Source organism: Quercus robur, chromosome 8 (genome assembly GCF_932294415.1).
Source record: "Quercus robur chromosome 8, dhQueRobu3.1, whole genome shotgun sequence".
Taxonomy (NCBI): Eukaryota; Viridiplantae; Streptophyta; class Magnoliopsida; order Fagales; family Fagaceae; genus Quercus; species Quercus robur.
The window spans coordinates 48229832-48247485 of record NC_065541.1 but is presented as its reverse complement, the minus strand read 5'-3'; the positions used below and the strand labels follow the sequence as shown (position 1 = coordinate 48247485).

Below are 17654 nucleotides of genomic sequence, written 5' to 3'. Positions count from 1 at the left end.
TTTTTTTTTTTTTGTGGGTTTCAGAATCCAGTTAACTCAACTAATAAAGTTTTTGATGGTTGAATAAGAGATTTAGGGTTCAATTCCTGCCTATATTAAAAACAAATTGGTGTCTTGGTCTTGTGATAAAGAGCTATCATCAGGAGCGAATGCCATATATTGTGAAACTCTAAAAAGAAATGTTGGATATATGGCTCATTTTTGTTTCTAAAAAAAAAAAGTTCATTTTTCTATACAGTCTCAAAAGCTACTTTATTTATTATACTATACTATTTTATAACACACCCAACATCTAGTTTCTTAATTATATCATTTATTCATTAAAATATTATTTTCACAAACTCTTTCTCTCTCTTCCTCTTCATAAAAAATAATTAAAATGATAAAAAGGAAATGAGGACAAGACAAATAGGAGAGAGAGTCAGAATAAAATAATGATATTTAATTTTGCAATCCATGAACAGTAAAGCCTAAAGGTAGAAGCACAAGTGTGCCGTGGCACTATTGTAAATTTCTTCGTAATTAGAAGACCGCGGGCTTGTTTTGTGCTTGGATGCTAAAATCCCGCAACATATACCATTTGCAAGACCCACTTCTACTCTGACCAAATTCCTCTCTTCTCCAAACACCTTTTTCACACCAACGCTAATTCCAAGTCCAAAAAGACTCAATTCGTTCTTGGATTCATCATTACGTGGCGACCCGCTTTTACTAAAGGACCAAAGGTAACTCCGTAACTGCCCCGTTTCTTCTTTCAATTAATCTGTCAACTGGGATTTCTTTGTTCATTATATGTACAATGAAAAGATGGAACAAATGGCTCTAGAAACATTAACTTGTTCATTGCTATTGCTATATATCATCTTGGTGAGGGTTTAGATTTGCAGGTGTTGTGGGTGCCGGGGATGGTGGTTTTGGGTGGTGGGGGTTTCGATTTTGAGGAGGTTTTGAGTGGCGGTGGGGTGGTTTTGGGTGGTCATTTTGTTTTGGATGTAGTGGGTTGCAATTTGTAGGGATTGTGGTAGTTGGGGTTGCGGTTGTGGGTGGTCCTTGCAGTGGCTATGGCTGTGTGGTGGTTCTCGTGGCTGTAGCGGTGGTTGTTGTGGCTGTGGTTTGTGCTGGTTGTGGCTGGTCTGGTGTTTATTGCATTGAATATATTATTTTATTGTGTGGTTTATATTATTTTAATATGGTGTATGGTAAAATAAACCCGGGTGTATTGTGAAGTGAGTTGTGAAAAAAATAGAAGGAAAGTCCCTTTAGACTGGGTAAGAGTATGCAAGCACTGTTGGAGATGAACCCATGAGCAAGAAACTCTCTGGTGCACCGCACATTAGCAAGAAGCTAACTTGTGCAGCGAGAAGAAACAATTCCAAAGGAGGACTGGTAGTAAAAGCTTCTTTTATGTATATAATATAAAAAGAAGCGATAGATTTGCTTTATTAATTGGGAAACCTCATAGCTTTCCTTCTGCTTTAATTTTGCTTTAGCATCACAACTTTTGGACATAAAGGAAAAAGAATTTTTTTTTTTTTGAGAATAAAGGAAAAAGAATTAAAATCAAAATAGTTGTTTAAACATCACAACACATATTTTTACATATTTTTCACTCACACATTTGGTAACATTGTTTAAACAACGAAAACCGTTGTTTAAACACCATAACATGTATTTCTACACACTTTTTCACTCACACGTATTTCCACAAAACTTTAACAACGTTACTAGAAATCTTTTACTAAACGGACTCAAATTAAGGTCATCAATTAATAGAGACCATCCTCAACAAGTACTCTACAAAGATTGGCAATAAATCAATCTCTTGTTACCAAAATGTAAAACTTTTTTTTTTTTTTTTTTTTTTTTTGAGAATATCGGTCTTCTGTGTTAAAATACTTAGTATTCACAAAAGAAAAAATAGTGGGTTAATCTCACTGTCTCTTTCTTTTGGATATACATCATTGTCTCTTTCTTTAAGGCATTCTCCCATTTTTCCGTTTGTATTAAAATACTTAGTATTCTCAAAATGTAAAACTCTATCATACAATTTTACTCCAACTAAAATTTTATTACCAAGAGTTTCAACAATTCAACATTTATTTTAATTTTTTGATTATCTACAATAATTTTGTATTTATAGTAAAACTTACAGATTACCTACTCTATTAAAATTTAAGTGGTTTAATAATTAATTAATTATTAAGAACATTTTAATAATATTAGCAAAATATAATTTTTTTAAAGTAATATTACAATCACAAATTAATTTACAAACTTTTGCTATGACAAATTTTTACTTGTTTTTATTTGAGCCCATCAGTCCACTACTGATAATATTTTTTCAATTATCAATAACCACTCACGGAATCAGCATTTCTCTAAAAAAAGGGATAAGACACTATATTTTAGCAAATAGTATTCTTTATCTTTCGAAAAATGCCTATTGATGGATAATAAAGTAATTTTAGGTGTGAGTTCATATTAGACTAATCATAACTTACCACTTAAGAATCGAAGAGACAATAACCTTATTTTTCAGTTTGTTTTATAGTTTTGGGGACAGTTTGTATAGTTTACGGAGAGTTCAGATGTAGACAGCATACGTAACCCAAAAACACACGCGTATAGAATCGCAGATTGGGTGACCCACTTTGCTTTGCTTTGGACCAAAGCTCAATTCTCATTCGTACCCTTTCTGTCTGTCTGTATTCTTTTTAATCTATCTTTCTCTCTCCCCTTATCTGAAAACCGATACCCATAATTTTCCAGCAACTTCCTTTTCTTCCAATATTCAGGTAAACGGTAAACCCAAAAAACACAAAAAACAAATCTGTTTTTTTGGCTTTTGTGTTTTAATGTATGATCCTTTTAACCCCGCTTTTGATTCCCATATGTTTTTATGCTTTAATCCTTTTTTTTCTTTTTTGGGGTGCTTTGAGACATGAGTTTGTTCTGTTTTATTTATTTATTTTTGAGAAAGTCTTATTAGATGTTAGTGGCTAAACATTTGTGTTCACAACCTTGTTGTGCTTCAAAAAAAAAACATAAACAAACTAATTTTACTGTCTTTCTTGGGATATATTTAACGTTGTTTTGTGATTGTTGGAGTTGAAGTTTTGGTCTTGGTTTGTGATAATTGCTTTTTGACAAGAGCTGGTTATGGTCAATTTAGATTTTAAGAAAGTAAACAAATCATAGTTTTCTCTGTAATGTGTTGTTGCTTGTGCCACTGGGATGATCACTTGCTTCTCAATAGTTCATTAGCTTGCAATTTGAGTTATTTATAGATTTCAATCACTAAAGTTTTGAAACTAGGTAGTAAGTTTAGTTGAATTTATTAGAAACTTTTGAAACTAGGGATCATGCTAACTTTCTTTGAAACTTTACAATAAAACTTAATGTGTTGCTTGAAACAAACTGATCTAATATTCTTTTCTTTTTTCTTTTTTTCTTTTGGTGAACTCTATGTCACAATGAGTTCATTGTTCAACTTTTCCATACCTTTTTGAAGAAAGTTCCTTAGTAGGCAGGTTTATGTTGTATAGAAAACACAGGCTTTTATTTTCTTTTATTTATTTATTTAAAATTAATGTTTAAGATTTAAACAGGTGGTTTTCCATGTATTGCCCTGCCATGATGGGTGTAGTACTAATCAGTTTTTTTTTTTTTTTTGATTGCGATAATAGTGTTTGATATTTTTGTACTTTTAAGGATAAGTTAAGTCTCTGAGAAGCACCAAAGCAGATGCTAGATTGTTACTTTTGTTGCTTAATACATATATGATGTGTGTCTGTGATGTATCTGCTTTAGCATTTCTGTTCCTTTTAAATCCCTCCCTGCCCTGGGGCATGTGTGCCTACCTCCCCATGTGATGATGGCTATGATAATGGTACTAGACCAAAATTGGATATTTATCTTTTGTTTGGGTTTTTTTCTTCAATCATAACATATGCAAGTCTTTTTTATCTACGGGGTTACATCAGTGTATATGGTGTAAGCATCTGTGCTTTCTTGTCATTAATCTAATTTATCTTATATTTTTATTAGATAATTTACCTAATTATTTTCTAATAGCTAAATTTCCTTTTGTTAGTCTTCCACGGTATTTATTCACCAAAGAGGCAAAAAAGCAGAGAACAAAGAGAAGAAGAGCATTACACAATAGAAAGAGTGTCTACGTATTTGCTAAAGAGTATCCTGTAATGCTGGTTTCTGAACAGGCAACTATGGGAATCACACTGTACCAAAACCATGCTGAGCAGCTGCTAAAGGATTATGTACTTGCAGATTCATTTATACCTTGTACTTCCATCATTGGTGGAATTTTTGCTTCCAAAGTGGTATTTCTCATCATTGCTAAAATTAATTGTGGCACATCAGTCCATTTAAAATGGTTGCTTCTCATATGTTCTATACATACCTTGTCAACTTTTTTCCCTAATTCTGTATCTTCTCTTTTTTCTTCCCTGTTTTCCTCTTTTAAGCGTTTCCTCGTTTTCAGGTCTATGATCTTACCCAGACGATCAGTGCTATTTACTTCAAGAGCTATGCCAGCCTTTCAAAAATGCAGCGTGTTGAGTGGAATAACAGGTGTTGAATATTTCCCCATTTAGTCTGATCCTTTTCCCCTTCTTTGTTGCAAATTTTTTATATATGTTAACTGTTTATGCAGGGCCATATCGACTCTTCATGCCATTTTTATCACAACTATATCATTATACTTTGTGTTCTGGTCAGATCTCTATTCTGACCAATTTGCTGGCCTTATTACACTTCGATGTTCTCAACTGTCCACATTTGCCTTGGGGGTGAGTATACCTAAAATTATTTGATTTGCTATTGTCATTATTGCTGTTGATGTTGTTGCTGTTATGATTATTACGTTTGTGCGTTTCTTGTAAGAGTCTTTAGACCCAATGGCATCTCCTTGTCCCATAAACAAGGGGTTGAGGGTGAGGTCATGAGTTCAATCCTGTAAGGCGTGTAAGTAGTGTTTACCCATCAATGAAATACAGAGTACACATTGATATTGTATTAGTTTTTCATAGCATAAATGTGAGCCAGCTTGAATTCTGGCCAGCCATTTTACATTGAGAAGAAATAAAATAAGGGAAACTTTTGTGGGTGCCAATATATACGATATCTTAGTCCATGTTGGCCTTTAGGTACAATTCCCTTAGATGTATCTAATATTACTTTTGTTAGTCAACAAATGCCGGATTTTCTTTTGAGAGCTAGAAATGTGTGAGGAGCTATAGTATCTACAGGAAACCAAGTCATTCTTTCTTATATTGGGCATGGATAGAGTTTTATTATAAGATCCTTATACTGCCTATTGGCAAATCGAACATGCCACTATTTTGTTTTTCTTTCTTAGTTCTTATGGAAAAACTATAGTCAATGATATGAGTAGAGGTGTAGAGAAAAGAAAAATAAAAGAAAGGAATTGCAAATCTATTTTATAAAAAGGTCATATCTGGTGCACAAGGCTCCAGCTACTGTAGGGGCTGAGAGGTAGTTGGTAAGTAGCTTTATACCTCAATTTTGAAGAAACCTGAACCTCCAATAGAGGCCTTGAATAAATACCTTATTTGTATTGAGTAAGTCAATTCAAAGGACCTTGTGTTATAGATTCTTCTAGCTTCCTTTTCCTCTCTATAAACTTATGAAACACATGCAAGGGGAAATTTATTTATCTTACTAATACATGCTATCTTACCTTCTTTTGCATTAAAGCGGTCTTGATGAAATATTGTTTTCTACCTTATGTCATAAGTTTGGTTTGTTTCAACCTTGTATGCCTGTTTCACCTCCTGCTGTGTTTTATCTGGTAAAAATTATGTTTCATGTTTTGATATAATTTTAACAGGTTTCGGTTGGTTACTTCCTGGCTGACCTTGGGATGATCTTATGGTTTTATCCTGCTCTAGGTGGATTTGAGTATGTAAGTCTATTCAATTTTGAATAAATACAATCAAGCTGTGTATCTATATGTGTAATATAACTCATATACATACAAACAAAAGTTACACGTGTAATTTTTGTCAATGTTGTAGCACTTAATAAATTTCTATTAGATGAGCTTAATTTTAATTTTTTATAACAAATTTACCATTGAATTTCATTATTTCCTTTTTCTTTCTATGCTTGTTAAATATCAAGATAATCAAAGATCAATAACTATTTTATCTATAAAATGTTTAATTCCATGTTTTTTATATTTTGAAAGTATACACTAAAAATGAGTTATGGATTGGGCGATTGGGTAAAATCAATAACATCTAATTAACGTTGAATTTGGCGTACCTTTTAAAAACAATAAGAATTTATTGGTATGATTTTCAAAATATTAATCTAATAAAAAAGTAAGTGGAGGCAACATTAACAAAGAGATGTATCAGGTGCTATATATTGATTAACATCTTGATTATAGTGGGTATATATATATATATACCGCATAGGAAATTCACTATAGAAGAATTGGTTACAAGTTACTACAGTTTGAACACACAAAACCTTCAAAGCATAGACTCTCCATGCAACCTCAGCAAACTAATCGTTTGCCTCCAAGCATTGTGGCACCAAAACTCTTGAATCCTTTTATAGAACTTCCTCTATGATAAAACTCATCCGCAACCACCCAGTACTTTGGTACTCCAAAGAACTCTTCAGAAGGCAACAACAGTGGACTCATTGTCAAGGAATGAACTCTTTGGTTTCAACTTTCAAGGACAATTGAGAGGAAAATATATTTAAGCTCGAAGTTTAATAAACACAAGGATTGGTTTTTCTGTTTAGGTGCAAACAGAAAAACACTCTAGATGTTTTTTTGTACTTCTGTGTTCTTAGGTTGAAAATCATGCCTCAAGGAATATATATTTGATAAGTACCTCTAGGAATATATATTGGTAAGCAAAAGGTTAGGGTAAGTCAGACTTTAAGTAGAATTTGGAATCAAATTTTCATAATCTTGCTCTAGTGAGGGTTGTGCAAGCGACTCGCGACTTTTTTGTTTGACTTTAATGATCTCTTATGCGAATTCTGATTTTGCTGTTCTGAACCTTCCTCTCTTCAAGCAATTCTTTGATTTACTTTTACCTAGCTTTATAACATGTACTTACAACCCGTTTTGACACATGATTTGTCACATTGAACTTGCCAACGCTAGATCCTTACATAAAGACACATATATATACATATATATATAGGTGAAATGTTTTATATTTTGGTGTTATTTTTTACAATGCAACTTTTTTACAATTTTTTCCTTGACTACTAAAGTGGCAAGTTGTCATTTGTCAATAGTAGACAATAAAGTAGCATCAATGGTGGACCCATGTGAAATTCATTGATAAGTTGTGAAAACAAATTGTGTCATGGGTGAGGAGGAGGAGAAGAATTAATCTAGTTTGAACTACTTTTAAGTTTTAACGTGGATCTTTCCCAGCACATAGTTATAATATTAATATTTCAGGTGATTCATCATCTTCTTTCAATAGCAGCAGTAGCATATGCAATGTTAACTGGGGAGGGGCAGCTATACACCTACATGGTTCTTATCTCTGAGACGACCACCCCTGGGATCAATTTGAGATGGTAATCTTTTATTTGTTAAGTGACCGACTTTTATAAAGGTATTGATTTCTTTTCCGATTTTGATGCATGTCAGTTTGGTTTGTGAAGGTATCTTGATGCAACTGGAAAGAAGAGGTCTAGAGCATATGTCATAAATGGGGTCGTTATATTCTTTGCTTGGCTGGTATGTCGAAATTTTATTTTTTCATATAGTTTTTGTTCCTTGCTTTTATAATTTTGCCAACAAAAGACACTTACAAATCTCCCCTGAGCTTGGCATTACTTCCTATCCTTGTTCATGGTCATTTAACATTTCACATTTTTTGCAGGTTGCCAGAATAATCCTGTTCATGTATCTTTTTTACCATTTCTACTTGCACTATGATCAGGTAATAACAATACCTGTATATGTTCACCTGGTGAATATTGTATCTGTTGTAATATGGCAAGCATACCTTATGTTTTATCTAAAACTAACATATAAAAAAGGTTGCACCCAATGTACAAAGCTCCCACTTTTGCAGGTTCTGGGAGAGGTCATGGTGGGTAGTCTTACCCTCTATTTAATGGAAAGGCTGATTCCTGGACTTGAAGCCTCGACCTGTTGCTTTTGGTGGAACGAACTTACCTTCGCACCAACGCACTAACATATGAGAAGCTTAATTTGCCAAATTTTGTCGTATCTTGTTTTTAATCATGTCAGAAATGATTGGGTCACAGTCTCCACTTTGTGCATCATAATTAATGATTCATTTTTCACCAAGATGATGGATGAAAGGAATTAGTCTTTAGGACCGAAGTACTATTTGGTTTGATTTTAGGTCCTGACTTTTGAAGACTTTCATAATACCATCAACCAAACACGTTCATGCGGAAAATTACATATCATAAAATGGGTTAATAGCATGGTACTCCATCACCGATAGACACAATATTTAGTGACAGTTATTGGTAGATAAAGAATGTTTGCATGGATCTGTCACATACAAACTAAAATTGATATCCAGATATTTCCATTTTTTGGTATCCATTTGCTTAACTGAATGGAACTTGGCCAATATGCAGAATCATTATGTATTCATGTTATTGTTCTCTCACCAAACAGGTTAAGCAGTTGCGGAGCGTTGGGTTATTGTTAGTATCTGTGGTGCCATTGGTGCTAACTGTCATGAACTTGATGTGGTTCGCGAAGATAGTCAAGGGATTAAAGAAGACAATAGCCAAGACGCAGTGAAGGATACATCAATTACTGACATTTTGACTGCAAACATGATTGGAAGGCTTAAACCATTATCATCATCGGCTTCAGCATTTTCTCCTCTGTACTTTCCATTCTCCCACGTGTAAATGGCATAGCAGTTAATAGGCAGTCATGGTTTATGATCAATGTGAATATAGGTACCTAGAAAAGATACCTACCTCTTCATAAACCCTTGTTGTGCTATTATATTAAGTACTGATCTTTTCAGAAATGAAATATGACAAAAACTGTCATCTACAGGTTTTTAATTACCAACTCAGATAATTTTCTGCGGATGAAGTAGCATGAAAGAATCTTTGTGAGTTAGAGAGCTCTGTTTGTGTTTGGAATGTAACTTACTAAGGTATGGATCTTTGGTATGGACCTGGGACTGGGAAGTCTTTTCAGTGGGTCTGCAAAGGTTTGATGCTTTATAGTTCAGAATTTCTTTGTACTTAGAGCATCTGCATATCATCTTTTAAAATTTAATCAAATTTTGAAAGAAACTGGGCTTAGATATCGTTTGACCAAATTAAGGGGCCCTTCATAAATAATCAAGCAGCCGATACTGCAATTGCACACGACTAAAGTATACCAATTTAAGGGGTTCTTTATCATTTTTTAGCAAGAGTTTTGCACCTCAAATAATATTATGTGGGGTTATAAAGTAGACTTATAGTGATGAGATACTTATTAATCTCGACTTATAGTGTAATTTTTATAATATTAATAATTTGAAAATCTCAATATTGGGTTACGTGTACTCTGTTCTTAAGCTTTGTGTCGATCGAAAGTTATTTATTATTTGATTAATAAACTCATTACCTACATATAATATCAAAGTTAAAAAAATTAAAAATTAAAAATTTATGGATGAAATGGTTATTAATTGATTAATCATTTTAATGTTTTGTAAGCATAGAAGATATAAGAAGACAAAGTAATTCAATGGTGTAAATATATATATAGTAGAAAGTTATTGGATGGTATAGCATAGATGAAGGCTGCACCTTATATATATATATATATATATATAGAGAGAGAGAGAGAGAGAGAGAGAGAGAGAGAGAGAGAGAGAGAGAGAGAGAGAGAGAGAGAGAGAGAGAGAGAGAGAGAGAGAGAGAGAGAGAGAGCATGTTTGTATTTTTCTGCCAAACTTGGGTCAGTTACCATGTCCTTATTTTCTTCTAAAAATAAACAAGTTACCGTCCTTTCTTCTTACTAAATGAAAAAGAAAATCAAACAGCCCAAGAAATTATTCACTATTCACTTGGTTAGCAGGAGAGAGGGAATTGGCCATATGATTATCAAAATAGATCTTGAGAAAGCCTATAATAGATTGGAGTGGTCATTTATTAGGAAAGTACTTTATGGTGCAAATTTACCCTCAGATTTAATTCGGATGATAATGAGTTGCGTTTCTTCCGCTTCAATGTCTATCCTCTTTAATGGTGCAGTGTTGGAACCTTTCCTTCCTTTAAGGGGCATTCGGCAAGGAGACTTGTCCCCCTACTTATTCATTCTTTGTATGAAAGTGTTTGGCTGAATTATTGATGAGAAATGCGCTAATGGGGAGTGGAAGCCAATCAAAGCTTCAAATAGTGGGCCTATTATCTCCTATCTCTTCTTCGCGAATGATCTCCTCCTTTTTGCAAGGGCAGATATCACTAATTGTAGAAGTGTAAGAGATGCAATAGATGAATTTTGTATGAAATCTGGGCATATAGTGAACCCTGTCAAGTCCAAAATCTACTTCTCTCCAAATGTAGAAAGAGATCAAAGAATGAAATTCTGTGATATTTTGGAATTTTGATCCATTGCTAATTTAGGCACATATATGGGTTTTCCACTAAGACACACTAGATCCTCTAATCGAGACCTTAATTTCATCATTGATAGAGTTAAACAAAAACTTGCTGAGTGGAAGGCAAATTTACTTTCCTTTGCTGGTCTTAGAATTCTTAATTCAAGCATCCACGAGCGCCATTCCTTCTTATGTTATGCAAATCAATTATCTCCCCTCTAGAATTTTTGATAGTTTAGATAGACTGAATAGAAACTTTCTGTGGGGGCACTAGTGAATCCAAGAGAAAAATCCACTGGGTGGGATGGAACAAGGTGACTCGGCCTAAAGATGAAGGAGGTCTTGGGCTTCAAACAACCAAAGGGAGAAATATAGCATACCTTGCTAAACTTAATTAGAGATTCCATACAAAAAAAATATGCTCTGTGGTCTCAAGTATTAAAGGAAAAATATTTAACGCGGAGGAGAATGTCATCCAATAATGAGAAAGCCTTGCCTACCTCTCGGACATGGAAAGCAATGAAAAAGGGTATGGATATCTTTGACAAAGGCACTTGGTGGAGTGCTAGTCGTGATAGCATTGTCAAATTTTGGCTTGAATTTTGGACTACTAAAGGGCCTTTGAGATTGATAATCCATGGTCCCTTCTCTAAAGGGGAAGAAGAATTCAAAATTAAGGATAAAGTGTCGAAGTTGGGTTGGGATTGGAGGAAAATCTTCTTCATTTTGCCAAATGATATTGTCAAAGAAATTCGAGCTTTGCCCCACGCCTGTGTTGCTTCTGAGGAGGACGGAATTATTTGGGCAGTGACTTTAAATGGCCAGTTTAGTCTTAACAGTGCTTATCTGCTTAAAACCCAGAACTTGGATTCTTTTCAGCCTTTCAATGGTAGCTGGATTTGGAAGATAAAAACTCTCCCGAGAGTCCAAACCTTTATTTGAATGTGTTTCCATAATAGCATAGCTACTCTTGTTTGTATAGCTTCCAGAGGTATGCAAGTAAACTTAACATGCCTTATCTGCCACCAAGCTCCTGAATCCATTATTCACGTACTAAGGGGCTGCTATTTGGCCACCTCCTGCTGGCAGAATCTTGGAGTGAACCTTGGCTGCGAGTTCTTCTCCTTAGATAGTAGAGAATGGTTGAAGAAATATTGTAGATGGGATGTCAAAGTTGGTCTTCTCCTAATCCCTTGGAATGTTCTATTCTCCTTTGGTCTATGGACCATTTGGCAGCATCGTAACAGAGTGGTGTTTCAAAATAGAACTCCCAACCAAGCGAACCATTCTGAAGTCACTTAAAGGGCAGTAGAATATTTTTTCTATGCACACAATTAGACAGCGATTAGATCCTAAGTGGAAAAAATAATCCGTTGGGATAGGCTTACTAGGGCTTGGTTCAAGCTTAATACAGATGACTCTTCAATTGGAAAACCTAGTAATGCAGGTGGAGGAGGTATTCTCTGCTCTGATACCGGGGCATGGATCAAAGCCTTCTCAAGAAACATTGGAATCACTACTAGCCTATTAGCTGAACTTTGGGCGATAAGAGATGGATTAAGCATGTGTTTAGATCTAAGGATTAGAGTCAGATGCTAAATTAGTTGTTGATTTGATTAACAATGATAGCTTGTCTAACGCTTCTAATGCCTCCCTGTTGGCTGATTGCAGGCTCATTCTCTCCCAAATTCCTCAGGTCAAGGTGGTGCACTGTTTTAGGGAAGAAAACTGTTGTGTTGATGCTCTTGCTAGAATAGGAACTTTTCAGGAATCAGATATTCTGTTTTCATCGTTTACTATTTTTATTAAACATCAATATTTTTAATATATATATTTTTATATTCTATTATTAATCTATTAAGATGTTTTAAATAATTAAATAAACCTATTTTAGTCCACTATCCTAAAAATATGAAACAATTTTTACGGAGGGAATGGAACGGATGATTAAGGATGGTAAATACCTTGTCCTTCATGAACCATCCCATCCTGCTTTGTCCCATGTAGATTATATTGCTTTGAACTGACAAGACAAAAATGAGTTTTGCTCACTCAATTCCGCTCAAGCTATGATAGATTTTTACCATCTTGAAGAGGTGATGAGGGATGGAATCAAGTTTTACTTATTTCGTCCAACTCAAATGTCAGTGTGTGTATATTATAATCTCTTTTATAGATCTCTTATTTTGGGGCAGAGCCGGGGGGGGGGGGGGGGGGGGTGGGGAACTGCCTCCCCTGATTCGTCCTAAAAAATCTTTAGTTACTTTTCTTCTTAAGTTGCCTACCTAACATGATGAGAAAACAAAACAAAAGACTCACACTCCAGAAAAACAAAGCCTGACACCAACATAAAGAAAAAGAAAGAAAGGAAAAAGACTTCCCTCTGGTAGCGAAGCATATAACTTTTACACCTACTTCACTATTCTTGTCCCACGTTTAAATTTCAGCAGTGATTTGTTTCGCTTCCCCCCCCCCCCCCCAAAAAAAAAATTCATATCACTTTTCTTGATGACTAATGCTACTAATATTACAAATTTTACTAAATTAGTTTTATAATATGATGTATCACCACTACCTTTTTTTTTTTTTTTTTTTTTTTTAATTTTTTAATTTTTTAATTTCTATTCTATATCTTGACTTTTTCAATGTTTTAAACTTTGGTTTTTTTTTTTTTTTAAATTTTATTATAAACCCAAATTTTAAATACTTTGGATAATATATATAAACTTTGCATGTATATTCTTAACACTTCTAAATTAATTTTATTTCTTAATTTATTTTAGCAAATCAAATTAGATGTCTAAATTTTTAAATAAATCTCTTACTTTGATTGTTAGTAATTTTGAATTGGGTGTTTTTGTTTCTTTATTTTAATGACATGAAACATATGCACACTTGTTCACAATTGTATAATCATTTTGTTATTATTATCAATTAATATTTTTTATATTAATTTCATTTTTAATATTAAATTTTAATCTTGTCCTCCTTAGACTGAAATCCTGACTCTGCCACTGATCTTATTTATAGTTTTTTTTTTTATTATATACATATTCTAGTGCCATCCCTAAACCTCTCTCTCTCTCTCTTAATTGTCCCTCATTTTTTTTTTCTTTCATCTCTAATTCATTAATGTCAAAGCTACTTTATTATTATTATTATTATTTTTTTTTGAAAAACATTATAATGAATTTTATTTAATGTAAACCAGTAATGTTTGCTAGAACGACCGAGAGAAATTATGGTGGAACATCCTCCATCTACACAAAATAATTGGAAATACTTAAAGGAAAATGAGCTAAACTATGAGCTACCATGTTACTTTCTCTCTTGACATGAGAGTAATATAATTGATTAAAACACCTAGCATTTTACCTTACATCATCAATTAGTAATCCATCTGAGGAAAGGAATGGACTTTCGTATATAAGTGCATGCATTAGAACTTGACAATCACCTTCCAAGACCACCTTTAAAAACCCCAAGTCTGAAGTTAGCTGCAGGCAGAGGCAACTACTATGGCCTCCACTTCAAATGGGTTGTGAATCTGAGGTAGGATCCTGGACAGTGAAGCCAAGACAGCTCCTTGAGCATCAAGTATAACTACGTTGATTCCAGATTTTTGCTCCTTACTGAAAATAGCACCATCAAAATTTACCTTCGCCATATCCAAGACAGGGGCTCGCCAACGAGCATGGGTCGGGGTGGACTGCAACTGAGGAAGGGGTTGTACTGCCAAGAATTTCGATAAGAGTTCCTTTGCTATGGTTGCAAGTTGATTGGGGTTGCAGCAAGGTTGATGCATTCGAACACGGTTTTGGTGTGTCCAAATTGTCCATGCCGTGACCGAGAACAGCTCCAGGTTTTGTTGTCGTTTGATCAGCCACGATGACAATTCCTTGAAGTCCATGAAGGTGTTGGATCCTCAGCAAGCTAGCCTAGGCAGATTCGTCTTCCCACACTACATCCAACTCGCCGCATGACTAGAGGGCATGTAGAGTTGTCTCAGGTTCTAGATTGCACCTGTCACAGAGTGGGCTTTCGATGATGGTTCGATGCACAAGATTCTGTTTTGTTGGTAAGGAGTTTCAGCAGGATCTCCACATCAGGTTTTTCATTTTATTCGGAATATGCGAGGACCAAATACCTTTCCAAAGGGCTCTGTCTAGTTCCACTTGCTCCTCATTACCGTTGGGTTCATCCTCAACTTTTAAAAAGCGATAACCTAACTTCTTGTTGTATATCCCATTATGTGTGAATGGCCAGAATAAACTGTCCTCACACTCAGATTTTGCTAATGGTAATTTTTTGATTAGCTCCGCCTCATCCTGAACAAATATTCCGTCGATTGTATTATGATTCCATGGCCTTGCCTCCCTATCAATAAGTATCTCAACTCTTGCATCAGCCAAAGATTCAATTATTGGTGATAGGACCTGTGGTGCTTGCTGCCGTGGGAGCCAAAAATTATGCCAAATGCCCGCTGTTTTCCCATTCCCTATTCTCCATCTGCAACCCCTTGATAGCACATCCCTTCCATGTAAAATGCTAGTCCATGCATACGATCCACCTCTAGATTTTTTGGATTCCATCATTGTGCAATTAGGGAAAAACCGGACCTTAAAGATTTTATGAAACAAAGAGTCTTGGTTTTTCAAGAGTGGCCATGCTTGTTTAGCCAAAAGAGAGTCATTGAACAAAGCCAAGTCCCTAAAACCCATGCCGCCCTCCAATTTGGATTTTGTCAACTCATCCCATTTCAACCAATGGATCTTCCTCCTTTCTCCCCTTTGGCCCCACCAAAATTTTTTAATCAACGCTTTAATGTCATGGCATAGTCCCAAAGGAATTTTGAAACATCCCATGGCAAATGTTGGGATAGCTTGGATAACTGCTTTGATTAAGACCTCACGACTTGCTTGAGATAAGAGATTTCCCTCCCAACTTTGTAATTTCCTCCAAACCTTTTCTTTGATGAGATTGAAACTATATTTCTTCCTCCTTCTGACCAATGATGGTAGACCCAAATAATGCTCATATTGTTCAATCTCTTGTAAACCCAAAGCTGTTTTGATCTTATGTTTGGTGCTCTCTGTGGTGGATTTACTAAACAAGATGGTTGTTTTGTTTTTGTTAACTTTTTTCCCCGAGGCTTTCTCATAACGTTCCAGGATGTCCATAATATGCCCACACTCACTAGGAGTTGCCCTGCAAAAAAATAGGCTACCATCTGCAAATAAAAAGATGGGTTAGTTTTGGTCCCCTTCGACATAGGGAGAAGCCTTTAATGTCCCTCCTTCTTGCAGCCTGTTGTATAAGCCTATGTATGCCTTCAGTGCATAGAAGGAATAGGAAAGGAGATAGAAGGTCCCCTTGCTGGATGTCTCTAGTAGGGTGGATCAAACCTTGGGCTTCTCCATTAACTAGAATAGAGTATGTCATTGTTCTAACACAAACCATGATTAACTCAATCCATTTTGCATTAAAGCCCATTTTTCTCATAATATTTTCAAGATACACCCATTCGACTCGGTCATAAGCCTTGCTCATACCAAGCTTAACAACCATGAAGCTTGTATCCCCTGAAACTTGATTTTTCATGCAATGAAGTGATTCAAAGGCCATAAGAATGTTATCAGTAATAAGTCTTTTTTTTTTTTTTTTTTTTTTTTTTTTTTTTTTTTTGTGAAAGTAGAATGGTGTTCAGTGATGATCAAAGATAAAATTTTCTTAAGTCTATTGGCTAAAACTTTGGAGAAAACTTTATAAAGAACATTGCACAAACTGATGGGGCGATAATCTTGGACAAATTTGAGGTTTTTTGTTTTGGGAATGAGGGTGATAAAGGTATGGTTTAATGGGTGAGGGAGAGTACCTGAATTGAGCCAAGATAAGACTGAGCTTGTAACATCATTATCCACTAACCCCCAAAAATGTTGATAGAACAAGGGGGGCATCCCATTAGGGCTTAGAGCTTTTAGTTGGGCCATTTGCTTCAATGTTGTGACAATTTTAGATTCTAAGAATGTTCCTATTAGTGGTGCATTCATATCATCTGTGATTACCATTGGAATATGATTAAGGAAAGCCATATGTGGGTCCGGGTTTGATGTTGCAAACAACCCCTAGTAGTACTTGATGAGGACTGAAGCTATTGTTTCTGATTGCACCTGCCAAGTATCTGATTCATTCTTGATGCCACGAATCAAATTTTCCCAATGCCTTTTGTTGGCTTGGCAATGAAAGAACTTGGTGTTGTTGTCACTGATAGGCCAAAAATGTATTGACCCCTTTGGTAACTTAATCAATTAATTTAACTAAGTAGCATTAATTATATTCAAATTACATGCAATAAGCATGAAAACAAATCACCAATAAAACTAAATGCAGCAGAAAATAAATTTGACACAAGTGATTTGTTTACGAATGGGGGAAACCATCGAGGCAAAACCCCATTGAGTGAATTTAAGGTCAACACTCCTAAGAATACACTATTATCAAAACAAACGATTACAAGTAAAAGGAATCCCAGTACCTAATACCATCCTACAGTTGAACTCTTACCCCAATACCCAATTGGACTTGTAATGTAGTGAAAATCTCTCCTTTCAATGCATGGCTCCCAGTACGTGACTAACCAATTGATGTACGAATCCAGTACGTGACCAGCATACCAACTTGAGGAAGATGTTGACTGCAAAGTTCTCAAGTTCATCCAAATGATAAAGATCAAGAAACTTCTTGGTTACAAAACCCTTAGCGCAAAGACATAGCAGCTTCTGCAAAGAACATGATGAACTAGGGCAATTTTGTCTCTGGTCACAATATACGTGCAACAACAATTGCAACAACCTTTGCATCACTTTTGACGGCACTTAAAATAATCCTTATATATATCTAGGGTTGTGAGAAAAAAAACCCTACACAAATACACTTGGATATGCATGAAAACGGATTTGGAAATCTGAATTTCGTAATTCTCGATAGATACTGTTTTCGTCGAGCAGCCGTTGAGCATCAGCATTAAACCTCAAT

At 35.0% G+C, this 17654-nt stretch overlaps 1 protein-coding gene across 5 annotated transcripts; it reads left to right on the top strand.

The window, feature by feature from the left end:
* The first annotated feature begins 558 nt into the window (after positions 1–558).
* LOC126696767 (uncharacterized) lies at positions 559–9142 on the top strand. Of its 5 annotated transcripts, XR_007646099.1 has the most exons (10): positions 2612–2795; positions 4094–4340; positions 4502–4590; positions 4673–4808; positions 5870–5944; positions 7475–7596; positions 7684–7759; positions 7905–7964; positions 8681–8973; positions 9077–9142. XR_007646099.1 is itself a non-coding variant. In XM_050393470.1 (9 exons), the coding sequence occupies exons 2-9, from the start codon at positions 4203–4205 to the stop codon at positions 8807–8809; spliced, it is 825 nt and encodes a 274-aa protein (XP_050249427.1). In that variant the 5' UTR covers positions 559–725; positions 4094–4202; the 3' UTR covers positions 8810–9091. The 5 variants fall into 5 exon arrangements, 4 of the variants coding, with proteins under 4 accessions (XP_050249427.1, XP_050249429.1, XP_050249428.1 ...); XM_050393470.1 differs by lacking the exon at positions 2612–2795 and adding an exon at positions 559–725 and having other exon boundaries at positions 8681–9091; XM_050393472.1 differs by having other exon boundaries at positions 2604–2795; positions 8100–9142.
* The last annotated feature ends 8512 nt before the right edge of the window (positions 9143–17654 follow it).